This window comes from Mesoplodon densirostris, chromosome 14, assembly GCF_025265405.1.
Source record: "Mesoplodon densirostris isolate mMesDen1 chromosome 14, mMesDen1 primary haplotype, whole genome shotgun sequence".
Classification (NCBI taxonomy): Eukaryota; Metazoa; Chordata; class Mammalia; order Artiodactyla; family Ziphiidae; genus Mesoplodon; species Mesoplodon densirostris.
In genome coordinates this window covers 38,115,004-38,137,330 of record NC_082674.1, presented here as the reverse complement: position 1 = coordinate 38,137,330, position 22,327 = coordinate 38,115,004, and the positions used below count along the sequence as shown (strand labels likewise).

Sequence of the window (22,327 nt, the reverse complement as noted above, 5' to 3'; positions counted from 1 at the left end):
CTTTTCTACAGGAGGGCTGGCCCCAGGCAAGAGAATGACACGTTCTCCACCTCCAGCGTGTACAGAGCACGAGGAAAAGGGGGGCCCTCGTGGAGAGGGACTCCAGAGGAGAACCACAAAGCCCAAACCCAAGTGACACATGAGGGATGTGGGAGGGCAGGTGCCCGGGGAAAGGGTGTGGCGACGCCTCTTCTGAAGACCCCTATCGAAGGAGGGATGGACTCACTTTGATTGAAGAGGGATTATAGAGTATGGCCCGTGGTGCTGGGGGAGCAGCAGGATGGGGAAAAGGTGGCAGCAAGACTTCAAGACTTGGGAAGCACTGAGTATCATCCCAGAAGGCGACCAAGGGGCATCCTCAGTGGGGGCAGGAGGAGAGGCGGACCAGGGGCGGGAGTTGGTGAAGAAGATTGGCAAGGAATAGGGCGGGAGGGAAACTCAATTGGTAACACCACCAACGGTGGGCTATGCCCAGGTGCTTTCAGGGGCAGGACCACCTCCTTCCTGGCTCCCTCTCACTGGTCACTAATGGGGGAGGGGAGCCAGTGTATAGAGAACCTCAGGAAATCTGTACACACTCTGGCATCGGCTCCCCTGTTTAACTACTTGTGCTTCACCTTTTTCAATCATTTGTGTCCATTAGTCATGGAAACGGGTTTCCTTTGCTGAGGTCAAATGAGCACAGTGACGGAGCTAGATTCCACAGGATGTCTGAATGTCCCAACTTGCTGACTGCTTACCAGGGAATCGGGCTCAGTCAATACAGCTAGGGATGTCATTCCCAGAGAGCCTCTAGCTCCATGGTGGGCTGGCTTGGTGAGCAATCTAGCTCTGTTCTGGGCTTTCCAGTGGTCCCGGAATCATCTGTGGCATTGGAGTGAGTGTGCCATTCTTCAAGAGCTCTACAGAAGAACACACCTGGCTCACGCACCCCTTACGCAACCTGGCCCAGGCCCTAGTTCCCTTGGAGACAGCTTAGGTGCATGTCAGTCACTCATTCCCAATTCAAATAACTAACAATTCCTGACTATTAATTAACCTTAGAGGCTTAGGGAGTTTTCCAAAGCAAGTATTTCTGAGAAACCCCATCCCCTGTTCATACCATGCAGGCAGCATAGCATCCTCACATTTGGAGAGGGCTGGGGATTTTATCCTGTGCTCCCTGGGTTTACTCTTTGGAAAGCTGCCGCCTCCCCTACAGAGGTGGCACGAGACTCCACTCCAAGGCTCTGATGGGCAAGCTCCTAGAGATACTCCCTGTTTAACTGGATCTTTAGTCACCCCATGTGCCTCTCCTAATATCTAAATGCCTGACTCTCAGCCCCCACCGCACAGCCTGAGAGGTGACACGGGGACAGCGGAACAGCCTTCTAACTCTTCCCACCTCATCTCCTCCACTAAGTCCTGCCCGCATCCTCTGACGCACACGGAAGGAAGGCTGCGTGCAGGAGGAGAAAGAGCACTGGCTGGCCTCCCATCCTGGTTAGATGACACTCTGAAGGTAACCTCTTTGAGCCTTGGTCTTTTCATCTGTAAAATGGGGGTGGTCACAGGTGCCCTACAGATTGCCTTGAGGACTAAATGAGATGCCAGATGTGAGGTGCCTCCGTGCAGACCCCAACACACAATGGGCACCCAATAAATGTGAGACCCTACCCTGCCTCCGAGTCTTAGCACCGTGTGCCGTGGGCATGCCTCACTCTCTTCTTGGCTGTGTTCCGCAGCACAGCCCATGTGATCTGCCCACGGGTGCCATGAGCTTCGTGAGGGCAGGGCCTGAGCTCACAGTTCTCTGGATGCTTTCAAATCCTGAACTAGCGCTGAGCCAGGGCCTGCCTGAACATCCCGTGCTTCCTCCAGCCACTGAGATTCTTCCAACGGTGGCGTACTGCTCTCGGAAAAAGCCCGTTTCTTACCCACTTCGAAAGGCCCTCTGGGATCTCGTGCCTGTCCACTTGCCCAGCTTCATCTCCTGGGCCCGGGGGAACCATGAAGTCCTCTGGACTCACTGGCTTGCTCCTGCAACCGGGTCTCTGTTCAGCTAGTCCTCGGCCCGGAGCACCCCCTCCCCTCCTTGCCTTCTGCCCCATGTCTTCATCACCGAGCTGACTTCTGCTCACCTTTCCCATCTTGGCTCAGAGGCCCTGCTTTCAGGAAGCCTTCTCTGTCCCTCCAGGCCTCTTATGGGGGTTCTATCACCTCTCCTAACTCTCATCAGGGCACTTACCACCCTGGGTGTCCGCCTCCTTTTGCAACTAATCTGTGCGCTCCTGGGGGCAGGGACTGGGTTGAACTCGCCATTCCATCCCTGGGATGGCGTACTGCCTGGCACATAGAGAGTGCTCAAGAAATATCAGAGGAAAAAACTAATCGAATGCACGTCTCTTGCTGCTGCTTTATCTAGAGCCACTGACGTGATCTGGGTTCAGAACCTGTGGCACTCTTGTGCCAGAGGGTATTTTTGTTTGGAGAAGGTTGAGGTCTGACTCACAAAGAGCCTGGAGCAGGGCACCGCAGCCCACGGCTGCCTCACAGCGCCCTGAGAGACAGGCAGGCTTAGGTCTGGTGAATGGGGTTTCCTCTCCCTGCAGTGGTCAGCCTGGGCCACTAGGGTTCCTTGACTGCTGGTCTGAGAAAGAAAGAGGATGAACCAGGGTTTGGGCAAATTCTACCAAGACAGATGGGCTAAGAGAAGTTTACGGACTTGGTGGGTATTTGCAGTTGGTGTCAGGGGAGAACAACACTCCTCTTCCCTTTGGCTTCATTGAGTAGTAAGGTCTTGGATTTGAGAGGTCTGGGGCTGACCCTGGGGGGAGGGCACACTTCTGGCATCTGCAGCCGGGGAGTGAGGTAGAACTTATGGAAACAGAGTTACAGGTCACTCCAGATGCCTCTGAGAAACTGCATTTGAGAGGCAAAGGTAGGGGATCGGCCTTTTAAATCGCCCCGAGGCCACTGAGGGCTGGAGGCTCGGCCGACTGTAGCAGTGTCTGGACCCCAGTGCGGACATGGGCAGGCTGCCTGAATGCTCGCTTCCTGTCTGGCTGGCGCAATTCTTTCATAGCCCTCACTGAACTGAAGTCATAAATACAAGCTTTCAGAGGAGCCAGCGATTTCTGCTTCTGTCTTTATCTGACTACGAGATCAACAGATGACTTTGTTCTAAAGCACCGAGAAAACTCCCTGGTCTTACAGGCCGGGGCACGGGGCTGTAGTCACCGTGCTGGTCCCAGACCACCTCTTCCTCTGTGCCTGGTGTGACAGCAAGGGCAGAGGCAGTAGAGTGACCACAAGCCAGGGTCCCCGGACCCATGTGTGTGACCATAACTTTCTGGGGAGACATGGCTGTCTCCACGTGGTCTCCAAACATCCAGCTTTCAGGTTCCACCTCCCTCTTGAGTCTCCCTGACTCCAGCCTCCCTCCACCTGACCCTCCCCTGCAGTCCCCCAAGGCACTTCCTGGAACATGCATTTGCTCCCTCTTTGTCATGTTTTTATGTGTCACATTTTTCTCTCACATCCCTCAAGGTACCTACTGCAAAGCAGGGCACACAGCAATCCCTTAATATTCATTTGCTCAAAATCCTTTTATTCGCGCAACAGTCAAACCCAAGATTCCTCTTAGCTCTGAAATGTCAATATTCTTATCTAAGCTCTTCCTTCCTTTAAATATCTTCAAAGAAAAAGGGAGAATTTAAATAATTAGAATCCTTGCTTAACATCAATTAACTGGATCTTTACATATACACGTATATTCATTATACCCATATATTGACAAAGTACATGTGCATATGCTTATACACACATGCTCATCCATGGAGTTTAATGAAATAAGAAACGTGTAACTGCATAGTGTTTTGCCTGACAAAAACGAGGGTTGGAACAAAATTCAAGTCAACTATCATTTGCCTAGAAATTTCTCTCAACGTATTCTTCTATCCCTTTTCCCCCCTTTTTAATTTTGTTAACCAAGAATTGATCATACTTTTGGATTTTCCTGATAGAAAACAGAACGAGACACATAGAGGGTTTGTCTAGGCTGCCAGTGGAAGCTTTCACAGCACCTATCTTGCCATGGTGGTGCCCTACCATTTTTTAATCCATTTCCTTCTTAGAATGTGGTGGCCAGAAATGACGGCTCGATTCCTGACTCCGTGGTCTAAGCAATGCCAAGGGAAGTGGCATGACCCTCTACTTGGTGGAAACTCTCAAATTAAATCAATGTCTAAAACGGTGTCCATGTTTTATCATTTCTGAGGTAACTGTGATAAAACAGTGACGCTCTTACAGTTTTGTCACTCCAATTTAACCTTGGTATGTGTTGAACTGTGTCTCCCCCAAAAGCTATGTTGAAATCCTAACCACCAGCACCTCAGCCTTATTTGGAAATAAGGTCTTTGCAGATGTAAGGTCATCAGGGTGGGGCCTATTCAGTATGACTGGTGACCTTATAAGAAGGGGAACTTTGGACACAGAGGCGGACACGCACAGGGGGAGGACCGGATGAAGAGACACAGGGAGAACCCACATGAAGAGCAGAGTGATGCTACTACAAGCCAAGGAACATCTGGTGCCACCAGAAGCTGAAAGAGGCAAGGAAGGATTCCTCCCCTACGGGTTTCAGGGGGAGCGCGGCTCTGCAGGTGCCCTGATCAAAGACTTTCGCATCCAGAACTGTGAGACAATACATCTCTGTTGTTGTAGGCCACCCGGCGTGTGGAACTTTATGGTAGTCCTAGGAAACTAATACAAACCCCCATCTTCTGAAATGGATTTTTTGCATCCAGATGTAACCTCTGACACTTAACCCTGATTTCTTCTTATGGTGCTACTTATTTCTAGGTTGTTAAGATTACCATAAATAATGATTCTGTAATTTACCTCTCTGAATCTCAGTTAATTTACCAAGAAAGTGGGGATAATAAATCTACCTAGCTTGCTGAGGATTGCATGAGAGCAGGTAAGTAAACCTCATGTAAACTCTAAAGTACTACATGAATGCCATTTTAATTCTGTCATCCATCTTTTCTGCCATATCCTTCAGATTTTTGTCATCCTAAAATTTGATTGGCATGCCTCCCATCTCTTTAACAAGATGCATATAAAAATACTGTATAAGGGAAGTTCAGGCTCAGAGTCCTCTGACCTGCCCTCTGCAAAGAGCTCCCTCACAAAGCTGACCTACCCAGTCGCACCAGCACACTCTGGGGGTATGGGTGTTAAATCCACTGTGAATCAACCAGCCATGGTCACTTTTTCCATCTTGTTCAGGAGGATGCTCTCCGAGACTTTCAATTGTTTTGCTGGAATAAAGATACACAATGCCTGCAGCATTTCTCTCATCTATTAGTCTAGAGGTGAAGTTAATTGGCTCCAAGCAATTACCATTTCCCCCTAAGTGTCCACAAACTATCTTCTCATAAAACCTTCTAGAAACTTACTTTAATCACATCCATCTCAGAGTATCCCAAACCTCATTTTCCCTCTTTCTGAATACTGGGAGACTGTTTGCCCATGTCCCATCATTTGGTACCACTGCTCTATTCCATCAAATCCAAATAACCAAATGGTGGGCATGGCTGATTCTTCACTAACCTGAGAGATAACTCACCTGGGCCTGGCACAGTGGCTTTCAAACTCGGCCGTACAACAGAACCACCATGGAACTTTAAATGAGAGTGATGCTACACCCACCCTGGAGACTCAGTGTAACCGCTCCAGGATCTGGCCTGGGTGAGTTATAGGACCCAGGTGACTTCATTAGATATAATTCATTAATTTACTTCTCTTGGGTTTCAGTTCACCCAAGAGTGGTTTTTGCCCTAATCTTTGTACTTTGAAGATATTTCTCTTTGGGGAAAAGTTAGAGGCAAAATAACAGCCTTGCTATCTGTCATTGTTTTCAGTCAGTGGTTCTCCATCCTGCCTGTGCATCAGAAACAAACATGCAGCTATATGGACACCTGGGCCTCAACACACACCTTGTGAACTGGAATGTCCAGGGATGGGGCCCAGACCTCTGTATTTTTTTTATAGCTCCGTGAGTGATTCTGATGTGCAGCCTTGTTGAGTCCCTCTGTGTAAAGGAGCAGTGGATCTCTTTCTTCCTTCATTTTCTTAGCAGTTTCAAACGGACTTTTTGTAGTCTGAAAGCCTATTTAGGGGCTAATTGTTCTGGATTCAGCTTCCCCTCAAGGTCACACAATATATTGGTATTCCTTCTGAATTTCATGCCATTCCTTAGTTATTTTATATCGGCCTTTATAAAATCAGGATACCTAAGAGCTCACTGGCAAACCACACTGGTTTCTTTAGATGTCGCCCTCTGAGAGGCAGCGTAGCCTAGTGGTTTAGCATGCACGCTAAACTTTGTGGCCTTGGGCAAATCATGAATTCTCTCTTGTGCCTCAGTCTCCTCATCTGTAAAATGGGGATATTAGTAGTCCTCCCCATATACTTGTTATAAGGATTAAGTGAAATAATACATTTAAGTGATGAGAACATTACACAGCAGAGAGTAAATGTAAATTATTCGTATTGCCTCTTTGTCAATATTGATCACAACAGTATGGTTAGAACAAAGAGCGTTGTCTTTGGGATGATCCCTGATCTCAGTTCACAGAATAATCACTGTATCACCAGGGTAACCTGTGTGCTTTCATCTCCTGTGTACTCCAAATACTAGGACTAACCAGTCTTCTCTCAAAAGCTAAGAGCCAGAATTGTGACCCACCCAAAAGGACATTCCTGATCTTTTTATTGCCTTCCTAACCTTGTTTGTCTTTCCTCATTTTCGCTGCCATTACATTTACAGTATGTGCTTTGTATATCCTAGTGGGCTATCTATAAACTTTCTGGAATAAAGCAAGGCAAGAAAAACAAAAAGGAAGAAAGAAGATGAATTTTACTTTTAGCAGTGCTGGCTATGACATCATGTCTTCTTTTCTCTGTAATGAGCCGGAGGGGGTGTGTGTGTCCCCAGGGAGCTGTAGAGCTGGGGGCAAAGTGGGCAACGCATGCCTCGGCAGCTGATGTGTTCCTTCGGGAACACAGACCCAGGGTTCCTAGGTCTTCTGAATTCCCAACAAATACCCCAGACACATTTTCATGTTAGATCTCCTAATTTTTGCCAACGAATTCAATTAAAAGTAGAGCAGCCTGGTTGAATGGGTTGCACGGCCCTCCAGTTTGTGACCTCTATTCAGTAAAGCTGTTTCCACCTTTTAGGGAAAAAGAAAATCAAGACTCATTTGCTTTTTTAGGCACAAATGATTAGCTTCATGACATGTAAAAATGGGAAGCCACTTGGTTCCTGGCCATTCCCTGGTCCACAGGAGAGAATCATGGCAGCAGGCTGGCCTCCGTCGCTAGCATACAGAGATGGGGAGCCACCCAAGCCTCAGGTCGAATGCCCCCTCCCCCATAACCTGATCCTCATCTAAACCATGTCTGAGGGAAAGCCGCTTCACTCCCGAGGCAGTCTGCATATGTAAATGTATTTTTTAAATGGACTAAGTCCCTCAGACCAACAGGCATTCTGAACAACCAACCACAGCTGAATTCTGTCAAATCCACTGCTTGATGGAATTCAACTATTCCCCCTCTCTCCTTGTCCCCTCGTAATTGTTTCCCAGACTATTAAAAAATCCACATTTTTACAAATTCCATTTGAAGAGTTGCTTTGGAAACTCCTATTAGCTATCACTAACCTCCTCCCTCACACCTAGAAATACTTCAGGGATCAAAGGAGTTCAGCCAACTACAATTTGTCTGTAAATCAGTGGTTTATAGGAGTCTATAGACTCAGCCCTCTGGGATCTCCTTCACAGGGGAGGGCAGGTATCCCTGTTATAAAGAAGCTGTTACCAAACTTGGAACATTTGATATGGTGCTTTTTAAACAAAATTTTGGGGCTTCTACCTGAAGGTTCGTTTGGAAGGCAGGGCCAGCTTAGAAAACTACAGAAGCTTGAAAGGGTAACCCAAGATACAACTCCCTGTATCCCCTGCTCCCACAGAAGCAGGGAACGTAGTCCTTGATAAAGTGGGGAGCTTGTTGAGGTGATTTTCAAAGCTGCTTCTACCTGTATATTCCATGGCTCAACCATTTTAAGTAAAACTAAAATATTTCAAACAAGACTTCTTGACCTGGGTTCCCACTCTCAGAGCATGGATGGCACGTTTTCTGTGAAAGGCCAGCTAGTAAATATTTTAGGCTTTGTGGGCCATGGGGTCTCTGTCACAACCACTCCCCTCTGCCGTGTGGCACGAAGCAGCCCTAGACAAAGTGTCAGTGACTGCGAGTGGCTGCGTCCCAGTAACACTTTATTTATGGACACAGATATTCGAACTTCTTATAATGGTCAAGTGTCACCATTCCTCCTCAACCACTGAAGAAAAACCTAAAACCCATTCTTAGTCTGAGGGCTGCACAAAAAGAGGCAGTGGGTTGGACTTGGCCAGTGGGTCAGAGTTTGCCGACCCCTGTACTAGACGAGGGACTTCAGGGCTTCTGGGAACCTCGTGAAATACAAGCCAGTGTGTTTTATGTATGGGCACTTTCGGGTTTTCCTGGAGAGAGGTCACTGCAGCAGATTCTGGAAGGGGTGGCAACTTCACTGCTAAGTTAAGAATCACAGATTTCAAAGTTTCCCCTCAAACAAGGCCTGAAATTCTCTGTGGTACAGTAACTCTGAGAAGCATTCTCAGGACCGTAAATGTCCCCTTTTGTTCAAGTCCCTCGTACCATGGAGGCCCCCCACATGGGGCGTTGCCTTGGGCCTGTGTGGTGCTCCATGGGAAGGCTGAAGGGTCCCTATGAAAATGGTTGGGAAAAGTCCCCCGGACGCAGGCTCTCTGTCTAAGGCTATTTCAAGACCAGGCGGAACCACTTGTCTCATAGCTTTAGCCTCACAGACACAGCATTTCTTCATTCCTTTTAGGGAAGGAGACATTTCTGGGCAGTTCTGAAGGGCGGTGCTGACACCTGCCTCCTGAAACCCTCCCAGGCCTGCCCAGGTCCACACGTGGACACACCTTTGGCTGTGACCATCTGCTGTTAAAACTTGGTAAAAAAGTATAAAGCATACGTTTCAGCCAAGATTCATTTTGGGCCGTGTGGTTAAGGACACACCCTCATAGTCTGTACAGCACTCACTGGCCCTTGACGACGTTCAGTTTGGAGTTTTAAATGGCCGAGAGGTGTCTCCAAGTGGCCCAAGAATATTGGCTCCCTGGCAAGGCAAGTAGCATCTTGGGGCCACCTGCATCTTCTGTCATTCGCAGTACCCAGCTCACAGCCGAGCCTTAACTAAGTAGACCCTGCTGAGTCCCCAGGTGACGGCCCAGAGCAAGAGCTCTTCTCACACAGGGGAGCCCGCCCCCTCCAAGACAAGACATGAGAGGAAAGGAGTGCCCGTTTCCCTCTCAAATGCTGCAAAGGAGCTCGGAAACCGTTCCTGAGGCCACAAGGCCTCCATCCTGCTGCTAATAAGAAGGGTCTGGAACTGCTATGTGGGAAAGAAATGCCCCTTCCTGGGGAACCAGCCCCAAACCAGGCTGGTCCCCCTCACATACCTTGATCGCCCTGTGCCTCTCTTTCCTGGCCCTCCTTGTAACTGGGGCTAAAAAGTGACTTACTCAGTAACTGTCTCCTGCACAGGCTAGAGGCTCTGCTCGGGGGCCTGCCGTGTACTTCCAGCAGCGGCACGGCTCAGTCCCTCTGTGTGGACAACATAATAAAGCTCAGGGATGGAGATCTGCCTGATGCATTTAACCTCACAGCTACCCCAACTCCCACTGCAAAGACTAGCAAGCAGCTGGCCCAACGTGGGCCCGCCCGGGGTGGAGCCAGGGTTGGATTCAGCCTGTTCTGACCCCAGGCCGGGCCCCTGGTGTGTGCTGTCCTGCCTCCTGCTGAGAGGCGTCAAGGCAGTCACCTGTGCAAAAGGGCTGAAGCGCTGAGCCCAGCCCGGGTGGCCAGTCACTGGCTTCCAGCAACAGCATAGTTGCTGCGTTAAACACCAACCAACTGACCAACCAACTAACCAACCAATCAGCCAACAAGCAAACAACTGCCTTCTGCCCTGCACCCCTCACAGTGCATGAGGCTGCCATCCCCACTAGGCCCTTTGGGGTCATTTCTTAGACATGAGGGGTGAAGGGGAATACAGCCCTTCAAAATTCTTCATTATGCCCAAGAGTAAGAAATACATGTTATAGGGCTTCCCTGGTGGCGCAGTGGTTGAGAATCCGCCTGCCGATGCAGGGGACACGGGTTCGTGCCCCGGTCCGGGAAGATCCCACATGCCACGGAGCGGCTGGGCCCGTGAGCCATGGCCACTGAGCCTGCGCGTCTGGAGCCTGTGCTCCGCAACGGGAGAGGCCACAACAGTGAGAGGCCCGCGTACCGCAGAAAAAAAAAAAAAAGAAATATATGTTATATATGACCTAGTGGACATCCCCTCATTCCACCGTCCCCAAGAAAAGATGCAGCTTGCTACACTTTACCCTTACCATACGTGATGCAGTCTATGTTCTAGTCTCTCTACTTTGTTCTTTTCTTTCCTTTTCTCTTCTTCTCTACTCTACCCAATTCTACCCTATCCTAGTCTTCATTAAAAATGTTTCCTGCACCTGACCCACTAAACTGATTTTACAATCCACTGATGGGTAGACCTGGAAGTAGGGTAAAGGGGCACCCAGCAGGGGTGGCTGGAGCTGAAAATGTGTAGAAAAGACAATGTTGATATGCAGGAATCAAAAGCCTCAGGAGGAGACAGCGCCCTGCCTGCTGTGGCCTGCCCAAGGCCTGAGCCCCTGTGCCAGGCTCTGCAGCGAGCTGGCCCCATGCAGCGGGACGTGCAGCAGCAGGCCCCGTGGCTGCTCCCGCTGAAAGTGGGCAGACACACAGTGGCAAAGCCAGCCCCGCTCTGCCTCTAACCAGGGGGACCTTTTTCATTTATCATCGACTTTTCAAAGCAGTGTCACTGTTGACAGCTGTTGAGTTTAGCTGCTCTCGGGATGCTTTTGGGTACTCAGAGAAGAAACTTTCCAATCAGTCCTGGCAGAGGCCCTGATCCTGCACTCAACAATCCCCCACTCCAACCCCCCGCCCCGTATTTATGAACATGTCCTGGATGGAGATCAAGCTCTTTTGGCCTGGGATTTATTGTTGCTCTGCCTACTGGCTTTGAAACGGGAACTGTAAACACTCTAATAGATGCCTCCCAAATCACGATGAGGTCACCCACCTTCTCTTACCATTCAACAATTTCAGGTTTCCTAATGCAGGATCTTATCAGCCCAAATTCCCAGGCACATACTGGGATAGATCTTGGGCCATAAAAGGTGAGAAGAGAATTTTGAGATGGAGCTAAGAGAGAAACATTCTCTGGAAAAACACTGTAGATCTACAGAATTCATTCATTCATTCCACACAGATATATGAATTACTACTATGTGCCAGGAGTTTCTGCTGAGGACGCAGCTGTGAACGAAACAGAAACATATCCCTCCCCTAACACATTAAGCAGAGCCTGCTAGTAGTCTTTGCAGTTGGGTGATGGGCACGTGGGGATTCCACTTTTCTCGCTACTTTTGTACATGTTTGAAATTTTCCATAATAAAAAGTTAAAAATATAAGTCTCAAACACACATGCTGAGTGAAAGAAGCCAGACACAAAAGAGTGCATACAACATGACTCCATATACGTGAAACTCTAGGAAAGAGAAATCTCCTTTCCAGGGACAGAAAGCAGATCAGGGGCTTCCGGGGGCAGAGGCACCTGGGAACTGCTTGGGTGTAGAGATGTTCTTTACATCCACGAGCCAGTGGTTACACAGGTTTGTTAAAATGCATCAAAATGGACACTTTAGGGCTTCCCTGGTGGCGCAGTGGTTGAGGGTCCGCCTGCCGATGCAGGGGACATGGGTTCGTGCCCCGGTCCGGGAAGATCCCACATGCCGCAGAGCGGCTGGGCCCGTGAGCCATGGCTGCTGAGCCTGCGCGTCCGGAGCCTGTGCTCTGCAACGGGAGAGCCCACAACAGTGAGAGGCCCGCGTACCGCAAAAAAAAAAAAAAAAAAAAAAAGGACACTTTAAACAGGTAACTTTTCAGCTCTGTAAATGTTATTATTATAAAGTTGATTCAAAACCTGCACATATCCCTGCCCTCGTGGAGCACATTTACACAGAGTACCTGGGGCTGGGAGAAACCTTAGGGACAATGCAAGTCCCTCACTTTACAGGGAAGGAGCAGAGAGATTCAGTGCCTTGTTCAGGTTTTCACAGACTCTCACAGCAGGGACCTGGACCCAGCCCCGTCCAGTGTTTTCCTCTTAGCTCACTGCCTGTGATATAGAGTCGGGGCTAAGTTCTGAAATCTCCTGTTTTGGGGGGAGGGTATTCTGGATCATTCAGTGGAACACCCACATCCTAGGTACCTGGGTACCTGTAGCCTGAATCTGCCACACCTCCCAGGGAGGACCATCAGTCCTGTCGTTTCCAACACTAGGGGAGGTGCCAGTTGCTTGCGGGGAGAAGGAAGGAGCGGCTGAAGCTCCCAGTCAAGGTCTGGTTTATTTTCTAAGTCATCTCAGCTGACAATCCCCACTCCAGTCTTATCTCCTCATCTCCCTACTTCAGGCAATGATCTTATTTCACTGTCCCCATCATTCTGGACCCTCCTCCACACCTAGCTGGGCTCACACACCTGAAATACTCCACTGACATCCAAGCTCTGTGCTCAAGAAAATCCCTTTGGGGGTGGAGTAGGTCTCAGAAAGGAGGAGCCCGAATAACATGCAGGCTTGAAAAGATGCAGGCCTGTGAGCCAGGTCTTCTCTCTTTGAAGAGACTGAGGTTGATGAACAACCTTAATGAAGCTTCACAAACCCAATGTGTGTTTGCTAGACCCTGGAACTCTAGAATAACGTTTGAGCATCAAGCTGAGGCCAAATCCAATTCTGTTATCACCCCTTATCCCAGCACAAACAATGGGGAGTAAACAGGGCACTGATGCCCCGAGATGCAAAACTGGGTTTCCAAGAGCTTCCCTCCGCTATGACAGATGCAGCCCTGGAGATTCAAGGTCCTGGACTTGTAGGCTGGTGTGGATGGGGGAACCCTGTCAGCTGGCAAAATGTCCCTTGGTGCCTACACCCTTCAAAGAGCAAATGCTGGCTTGAGGGCTGGAGGACGGAGTCCCTCCATGGGAAAAGCTTGAGATTCTATCTGCTTTTACTTTGACGCACATTATCCAGCCTCTGACTGCTATGCCCCACCGCCCCCCCGGCTGCAGGACCACCCTGTAGCCTTCTCTGCAGAGACAGGCAGGAGGGCACTGCTCATCCAGCTACGTGGCCCTCCTGGACAAGATCTTCTATGAGACCTCGGGTGGGAAATGGCTCCTGTGACCCACAGAGGCCTGACTGGGGAGGCCATCTTCCTCGTGCCATCTCTCCCGTTCTGTCCTCTAACCTCGACAGGCGAACCTCAAGACTCCCCTCCCAAAGTCAAATCCTGAATTTTATCCCATTGCCTGGTATTCTTCAAGTATTTCGTGTTCAGTATCTCCTCCTGCCATCTAAGTTCCTCACGTCACACAGTGACGGGAACGTGAACGTGTCTGCGTTTGTAGGGGATTCTTTTCTTCTATGTTTACCTCCCCCTCCAGGGCTTCTCAGAAAGCACAGAGCACATGCTCACTAAATACCCATTAAGAAGAGCTGATCTGAATCCTGCCTTTCCCTTTTCCCCTTTCATGCCTTGTCCCATGTAGTTCTCTCTTCCTAACCCTTCCTGGCTTTCTCTGCCAAGATCCAGCAACTCTCGAGAACCTTCTCTGACGGCTCCTGCTCTCCCCACTTTCAATAAGGCACAGCCTAGTAGGTCCCATGCTCCCAGGTAGGATGTGTGTGTCACCTTAAGTGTTCATGGGGCAGGGAGGAGATTAAATTCAATATACACTAGTTTGGTGAATCCATGAAGGCGAATCCCAACCTCACAGCTATTAAGTCATAAATAAAAACTTTGGAGCTTATGGAAATGCCCAGCCTAGGGCTCAGATCCCTCCCCTGGGGTGGGTGCTGGGAGGACCAAAGTGAAGCACAGGTGGGCCCTCCAGCCCTTGGCCACAGGGACGCTCCTGCAGTCAGAATTCCCTGATGGAGAAATCTCTTGTGTAGAGTCAAAGACGCCCCACTGAGGCTGTTTAGCTTAGAAATACTTGGGAAGCTGTGACTGCTACCATTTCAGGGCTGGGGCACTGAGAGTCACACAGCTGTGCTCAGCAAAAGCACTGCCGAGGGACTTCCCTGGTGGCGCAGTGGTTGAGAATCTGCCTGCCAATGCAGGGGACACGGGTTTGAGCCCTGGTCTGGGAAGATCGCACATGCCGCGGAGCAACTGGGCCCATGAGCCACAACTACTGAGCCTGCGCGTCTGGAGCCTGTGCTCCGCAACAAAAGAGGCCGCGATAGTGAGAGGTCCGTGCACTGCGATGAAGAGTGGCCCCCACTCACCGCAACTAGAGAAAGCCCTCGCACAGAAACGAAGACCCAACACAGCCAAAAATAAATAAATAAAAATTAAAAAAAAAAAAAAAAAAAAAACCCTGCCGAGACCAAAGGCAAGAAGAGTAAAGCTGGTGAGCAAGTTCACAGAATAAAAGTTGGGGAACCTTGGGGGTCTTCCAAGGGGCAAAGGACTGGGAATATTGGCATCTAGGGTGAGTAACTGTCTTGCAGCGCCTCCTTTCTAGTACTCTCCCAGCTCAGACCAGTGGCTGTGCCAGAATTAAGCCCCAGGAGGCTCTCGGGCAGAACCTGAACTGTGTTCTCTGCCAGTCTCTGCCTTTCTGCCCTGTAATGGATGGCTGCTCCCCTGAGCACAGGGTGTCATCCCTCATCTGAACTCCTAGCCCCTCCACCCCTTTGGGACAGAAATATTGTCCAGACCGGCCTCCATCAGCTTAGACCCCCACTGTCTCCATCACTATCAGCATCAACGCCATCCCCAGCACTCGCTGTGTATGAAGGGCTCTCCTAATCATCTCACATCATTAGCTTTTCCTCTCCTCACAGCAATCCAGTGTGGAAGATTTTATCATTCCCATTCTATGGATCAGCAGACTGAGGCTCAGAGAGGTGAGGTGACTTTCCCAAGATCCTACAGCCCCAATCAGAACCTGGCTGCATCTGATTCCACACCCCAGACTCCAAATACCACATCACCTCCTGCAATCCTTAACTCTTGATTCTTGGAGTCTTGGGATAAGAGGGAGAGGGGCTTTAACAGGCTGGGTTGGAGGTGATGAACGGAGAGACAGGACTTAAAATTTATTGAGAATCTGTAGCATGCAAAGCATCTGAAGTTTGTAAACTAACCCTGTAGTACTTCCGTGAGCGGGTATTCTCAACCCCACTTTACACATAAGGAGGTCGCGGCTCTAGGAGGCTGGAAGTGAATTCCCAGGTTCACACAACTATCCTGTGACAGCAATTTTATTCCTACCGAGGTCTCTCTGGGGTGAAAGCGAGTGCCCTGTCCACTCTGCCATGCCATCACCTGGGCCAACTGCTAAAACCAGGTTCCTGGGCTTTTCCCAGGCCCTCCAGCCCCGGGCCAGCATCCTGGCTCTTGGCGGGACCCTGCAGCCTCTCGGAGGCTAAGGGCTCTCACTCTGGCACGGACACAGGGCAGCGGGATGTCCTCACATGTCTGCAGGGACCGACTGGGCCCCATTCCTGCTCTGCCAGGTGGAAGATGAGGACAGCCTCTCATGGTCCCTGGGGCTCTGTCTTCATGGTTCACGCTTTCAGGAGGTCCCTGGGCCAGTGGGCTGGCTTTAGGGGAAGGGGCTGCCTGTTCAGCAGGGCTCCTCCTCCGGCCGCTGAGTTGGTGAGGGTGTGAGGGTCTCAGGCCCACTTCCCAGTTTTCTCTCAGCACAGCCCAGTCATGCAGGAGCATGCAGGAAAGGCCTCCCTTGGGGGTCCCGCCATGCAGCGTGGATGGCTGGATGGAACAGATCATGAGGTTGAAAGGGGCCTCCGTGTCACCCGGCCTGAGGGCTCACCTACCTGGAAAGACTCCCCACTCTGGAGGCCTTACCTTAAAGAGGGACATTCACACTGAAGCAAACTTGAAAAGAGAGAACACGTACACAAAGAGAAGTTTACTCGGCTGGCATTTCCCTCATTATCTTTGGTTTTCACTGAGGACAGCTAGGCTGCTGGGGAGGCAGACCTCTCCCTCCTCTGCTGGCTTCCCCCCCATTCCAGTGCCGAAGCCCCAGGAGCCATAATCTCAGAGCCTAATGCATTTGGGGTAGGGGAGGCGTGTGCAGGAGAGAAGCTAGGAGTGAGCAAAATACCTCCAAGATCTACAAGGTTGGATGATGCCCTTCAACCACACCAAACACATCACTTCTCTCCCCTACAGTCCCCAAGGAAGGCAAGCCCAATGGCAACACAAAAGCTAAATGGGCTACTATTAATGGCAGCAAATGATGCCGCCATTTTGGAACCAAATGCCCAGTAGGATAGACCAGTGAAGTCTACGCTTGGCGACTTTTTCCAGCATCAAAGGCCATGGATCCAGCCTCGCTGGCGTTTCTATTCCCCCACCTGTCTACTGCTGTATGCTCTTGCTCTGAAGCAAGCCACCCCCAGAAAACTGATTTGAGCGCGTGATGGCACCAAGTCTCTGGTTTGGTGTTGATGGCACATTGCTTGTGCAACATCAGTCGAGTATGTGGGTGGGTAAAGGGTGGACAGGAGGAGCATAAAAAGGAAAATGGAGGAGGGAGAATATACAAGATAAGACAGCTGGGAGGAAAGATGAGAAGGAAATCTCCACGCAGAAGCAAAAGCCACTGAAAAATGTCCTGGGGTGGGGTTAGTGCAAAGGGATGAAAAGCTGAAGGCAGGAAACCCAGTGGAATACTGACAGCTGGCGAGTCAGGGCAGTGGTTAGATACGGAGGCTCAGGCGCCAGGGAGCAGAAGTCTCAGCCCAGCAAACATCTCAAGAAGGCAAAGGCCTGGAGGGGACAGCAGCCAGTTGAAGTATGGGATGGAACCTGCCCAGAGGCCAAATTCCAGCTACGAATCTGGACAGTGTCCTGGGTGATATCTTTAGAGGGGCGAGGCTTCCTGCAGAGGGGATGGAAACCAGGCCTGGGAGCTGTTCTCCCGCCATATCCTCAGCCCCTGTGGGGGTGATCCAAGGACCCCAGCCTCCAGCTGAGCCAACCTGGGCAGAGTGCAGGCTTGCTGTGCCCACCAGCTGTGGAGGGGCTCCATCTGTGCAGGGGAGTGGGGGCGGTCAGGAGCTGTGGAAAATAGGCCACTACGTCTTGTCTCTTCATAACTCCTAGACTGGATGACATGACCTCACCCAGTCTCCCCCCAGCCAGACAAAACCAACTCCTTCCTGAATCAGACAGGCAGGATGCCCCCCAGGGTGCTCAGATTCAGTAGGGCCAGCTGAGGAGTGGAGAGGAGCTATCCAGCAGGATCCTGGGCACTAGTGGTATCCTGGTGTGACATCAGCGGGGCATGGGGAGGGAGCAAGACAGGCCCTGGAGTTCCCTCACGAGCCCCAGGACTTCGACCGAACGCCCTGGGGCTCTTCAGCCCGATGAGATAGGGGAGTCTGTGCATCGCTTTCCTTGCTGCTAAAACTCATGCCCAGTGTCTTCTCCAGGCCACCACCAAGGTGCAAGGCTGGGGATGCTTGCTCACAGACTTGTCCCCTTCCTTCTCACAGTGGCTTTCCTTTAACTCGGAGTCTGTCCCTAAGATCTAAGAAACTCACACCATCCCTGGCTGCTCACGACCCACCATCTTGGCCACTTGTTCCCAATGTCAGGCTCCAAACCAGTTTTCTTTCCTCCCTCCGACAAAACCTTTCTTCTGCTGCTCTCCTCGGAAGGCATCTGATGTGTCCTCAAGTTATGTGATACCTGAAGCCAACGGGAAGCCTGTCCGGTGTTGGAACTCCCTGCCCCGTGAACAGAAGATGACTTCTGTGGAGACATACCCCAGCTTCCCAGTGTCTCTCCAATGACCTCTCGTGTGTGGCCATCTATTCTGTCCGGGGGTGAGGCTGACCCTGCTTTTGGAGCACAGAGCTGTGCTCACCGCTGGCGTCTGAGCCAGGCAGGTCCCACACCCCCGCGGTGAGTCCTGAGATGGTTAGAGGGGGTGATGGCTTATAAACGCCTGTGTGAGTTTTCACATTGGCCTTACAGGGCTTTTAGAGATGAGAAACACAGTATGTCCGCCACTGCAGTGGACTTTAATTCAACTTAAAATCAGTTTCTGTTGTACACAAGCCCACAGATGACTCAGGGTGGTACCGTGAACATTTTTCAGAAACGAGTTTTCATTTAAGGGACAGATTTGGGACACCTTTCCAACCTGCTAACTAGATGAAGACTATCCTTTTCTTTTCCGATTTTAGTATTTCTCTGGAGAGAAATCTCTAGTCCCAAGGATATAGCTGTGATCAGAGATCTAAATAACCTGAATACTTCTTGAATGACCTATAGCCGAGGACTCAGTAAGGATCAACATTACTCAGCTCCAAATGTGACCAGAAACACCTCTTGTACACACACATACACACAAAGTTTCCCTTCTTACCCTTCCTTTGGATGTTCTAATTCTCTCCTCCAAACTGAATTCAAACCAACCCAATAAACGCCCTCTCCCCTGACCCCCAACAGTGTTGTGGATGACTCTGGAGGTCTGTGGGGGGCGAGTAGGAACATGCACAGAGGATGATTTCCAAGGTAATGATGAGCTCAGTCTTTAGGAACGCTAAGACAGTTTTGAACTTGGTGGGAGCTCCTGGACGGCACCTGGAAGCCTACTTGAGCCCTTCAGCGAAGGAAGCAAGCAGAGTCCTGCCCTCTGGTCCCAGGCTGGGGACCCTCGAGAGGCCCTGGGAAGGGAAACGCAGGGCCCTTGTGCTCTAGGTAGAGAGGTAGTCCCACCTGACCCACAGGATGGGCTTCTACTGCTGGTTCCTGGGGGGCCGTCACCCGCTGATCGCAGGAGCACCTCACCACTGGCCAGGGGCAGCTCTAGGGTAGCGGACTGGGTCACCTGCTCGGCCTCCTGGTTCACGCTTCATTCCTCCCCCTTCCTCTGTCTGGTTCCTTGCCCATCCTGCAGGTCCACAGAAATCTCACACTTGTCCTTCCTGCCCTCCCCTTACTCCAGGGAAGCCAGGGACTGCTCAAAGTGTCACTCCGCTCAGGTCGGCATTTTCACTGGGCTCAGAGTTCAGACTGGAGGGTGGAAGCCCCACTGAGGAGCCCCTGGCATTGCTAGGGCTTTGGGAAGAGCTCCTGCTACTCGGGTCTTTGGCCATCTCAGAGGAATCACCTCCGCTGGATCTGAGTCATGATGTGCCACTATTCTACCCCAGTGAGAGACCCTTCCCTGGGAATCCATCCTTTAGAGCTTCCTTGCACCTTTTATCACAAAGAGCTTCCCGAATTCCTTGCTTCCCTGTGGCCTCTCGGCAAAGACTCCCTGTCTGCCTCTGCCCCACCCAGGCCCCCTCTTCCCTTCACACACTTTGCTGATGGTTCCCTGGCGCTTGTCCCCTCCAGGCTGCATCCCCGGGAGAAAGCTGCTCTTCCAGTCCTCCCCCTCCCCCCACAAGGCTAGTGTCCGGTCCTTTTGTTGAGCTCGTGTCTAGACTGGAGTCCAAGTCATCTTGGAGACCTGCACTGGCCGACTGGTCCCTGCTCTCGTCCCAGGTTCCTGTTTGTTGGGCCTGGATTCCTTACTCAGGTCTACTTCTCAATTTTCTTTGGGTTGATTAAGTTAGATTGAACCTAAAATAACATTTCACCCTCAGATCTGAGTCTTTAGTTTCTCCTCCTCTGCCTGGCCTCTGGTCTCCTGCTTCCCCTCACTTTGTCTGGGGAACCTTGTCAGCTCATCTTGTCCTTAAAGGCCACCTTCAGAGACCCTCGGGATGGGGTGGGGCGGCCTTCAGGCAGGCTGGCACACGCGGTGAGCCCTGTCCTGGGCCCACAGCACGGGCTTTTGGCACGACAGGCCCCAGAACTGTGGGTGATGCTAACAAAGAAAGAAGGTAAGCCTGAATTTAGCCTGCTCCAGGCTGTGTGCCAGCCGGTGAAAATCATAAAAACCCAAGAAGGAAGCAAACGAGGAATGGAGACGGGACTGAGTGTCCAGGGACCGTTCACCTGCCATGGTTGCATCTGGCTGAGGCCCGGACCACACCCTGCAGCTGAGAGTTACCTCCGACGTGAAACATTTCTGAGAAGCACCGCACTCTCAACCACTGCCCCCCAGAAAATGTCTTGGAATACAGTAGATTTCCTCTCTGATGATTCCCAAAGCACAGGAGGGTCTTTTCTGTACTTGGAAGTGAGGAAGAAGGGGTCCTCTGACAGAATGTGGGGTGACTGAGGGCCGACTGGATAATCTCAGGTCTTCCCTGCCCGAGACCCCAGCCCCACGACTCTGGGGCTCTGCCCTATAACTTCCTATGTTACACACCCTCCCTCGCCCCCCGGGACGCTACCCAGTTGGCTACCCAAAGTTTCAGTCTAAATGACTGCCTCCTTGGGCTAGGATCCAACAGAGAGAAGAATTTCCCCCCTCACACACAAACACACACATGCACACACATGCACACCCACACCCACTCTCTCTCTCTAATTTTAAGGAGAGTATCGCCGACCCTCTCCCCTTCCAGCAGAAGGTCACCGCCACGACACGGTCTCTGAGTTAAGCCCGGAATCGACAGGTCTATTCCTTTTTCCAACCTCTGAGCTTCAAACACCCTTTATTGCACCCTCCTCCGACTGGCATGAGCACAACAGGCCCAAGAACCTGGAAGGAGTGAGTGCTGAGGCTGAAGTGAAGGCAGAAGGGAGAGTGGATCAGAGAGGGCAGAGATGTGGCCTAAAGAAACAGCATCTTATAGAGCCAGCACCCATGGGCAGCCCGGGGGACAGTCTTCCTCACATGGCCATCTCTGAGCCTCAGCTTCACGCTCTGTGCTCACTCCACAGAATGACTGTGACAATTGGTTACTTAATATTTTTCTTTAAATTGACTCATTAAAAAAGAAGCTTATCTATAAGGAAACCTTATAACGCTACCACACATGGAAAACCAGTATCATCGATAATTTTTGATCAAGATAAATAAAATTTGATTAAAGTACAAAAGGTTCTTCTGTGTCCCATATGAATCATCACCTTGGTTACCGCTATCGGTTATGTGTTTTCGACAGTAAACTCCCAGGGCCAAGGAGACTCTCTTTTAGGGGGCCTCTTGGCGACCTCCTGCCCTTGTCATCTTGGCTGTAAAATGTGCCCAGACCCCCATCTCTGCGCATGGGAACCAGGCCCGCCCGCGCCGTGGAACGAGCTCAGGGCCTACTTACAATTCGAGGTTTGAAGGGCGGCTTGATCTTCTTCTGCTCCAGGAGCAGCCAGTCGATCTCCTTGAAGAACGGGTGCTGCTTGATGGCATCCTCGCCGTTCTGTGCCGCCACACAGCCCAGGCGCTTGTGAGGGTTCTTGGTCATGAACTGCGGGGACGAGGAGAGAGACGGAATCAGTGACAAAGGCCGGGCAGGCACAGGCTGTGAGGGGAAGACGGAACTCAGTCGAGGCAGCACCTTTAGCATCACCTCCCAAGCCCGTTTTCTACACTTTCGGGGGCTCTTTAATTCTTACACAGAACTTACTGTGCGCCAGCCACTGTTCTACACATAGTATTACATTATACACGCATGGATTCATTTCATCCAGCGTGACCCTCTGAGGTACTATCATGATCCCTACTTTATAAGTGAGGTAGTTGAGGCACAGAGAAGTTAATTAACTTGGCCAAGGTCAAACAGCCAGCAAGGTATCAAGTCAGGATGAGGAGCTCAGACTCTTTCTAACCCTCTGATTCCCCCTCAGATTCTCAAGTCTTCTCGTCAGGGAGACTGAGGTCTGATAAACTCATACTGAGAGGTCAGCAGTCCTTTTTGAGGGAAGGAAACAAGACCAGATATTCACGTTAAGGTCAATTATCAAAGGCACCTCCTCCTCTTTCCTCTTCCTGGACCTAGGCCCTCCTACTTTTTAAAAAAATTTGACTTTGTAATCTCTAGCACAAAACCCCACATAGATTAACAGATAAAAAACAAGAAAAAGAAAGGCTTACTGCTTCTCAATGCTTGTCTGTAAAAAACACATTGATGTGTTTTGTACTTTTTGGCTGGTGTCTTGTGACCTCACACACCCAGGTGAAATGATTATTCCTGTTCAATGAGTCAGTC

The 22,327-nt window shown here is 50.7% G+C and overlaps 1 protein-coding gene across 3 annotated transcripts in view; it reads right to left on the bottom strand.

The window, feature by feature from the left end:
- Positions 1-22,327, bottom strand: part of PRKCE (protein kinase C epsilon) — a 548,717-nt gene that overhangs the window by 29,529 nt on the left and 496,861 nt on the right. For all 3 annotated transcript variants that reach the window (XM_060116774.1, XM_060116775.1, XM_060116773.1), the window contains one exon: positions 21,440-21,586. In XM_060116774.1, the coding sequence (XP_059972757.1) occupies positions 21,440-21,586 (147 nt within the window). The remainder of the gene's footprint in view (positions 1-21,439; positions 21,587-22,327) is intronic.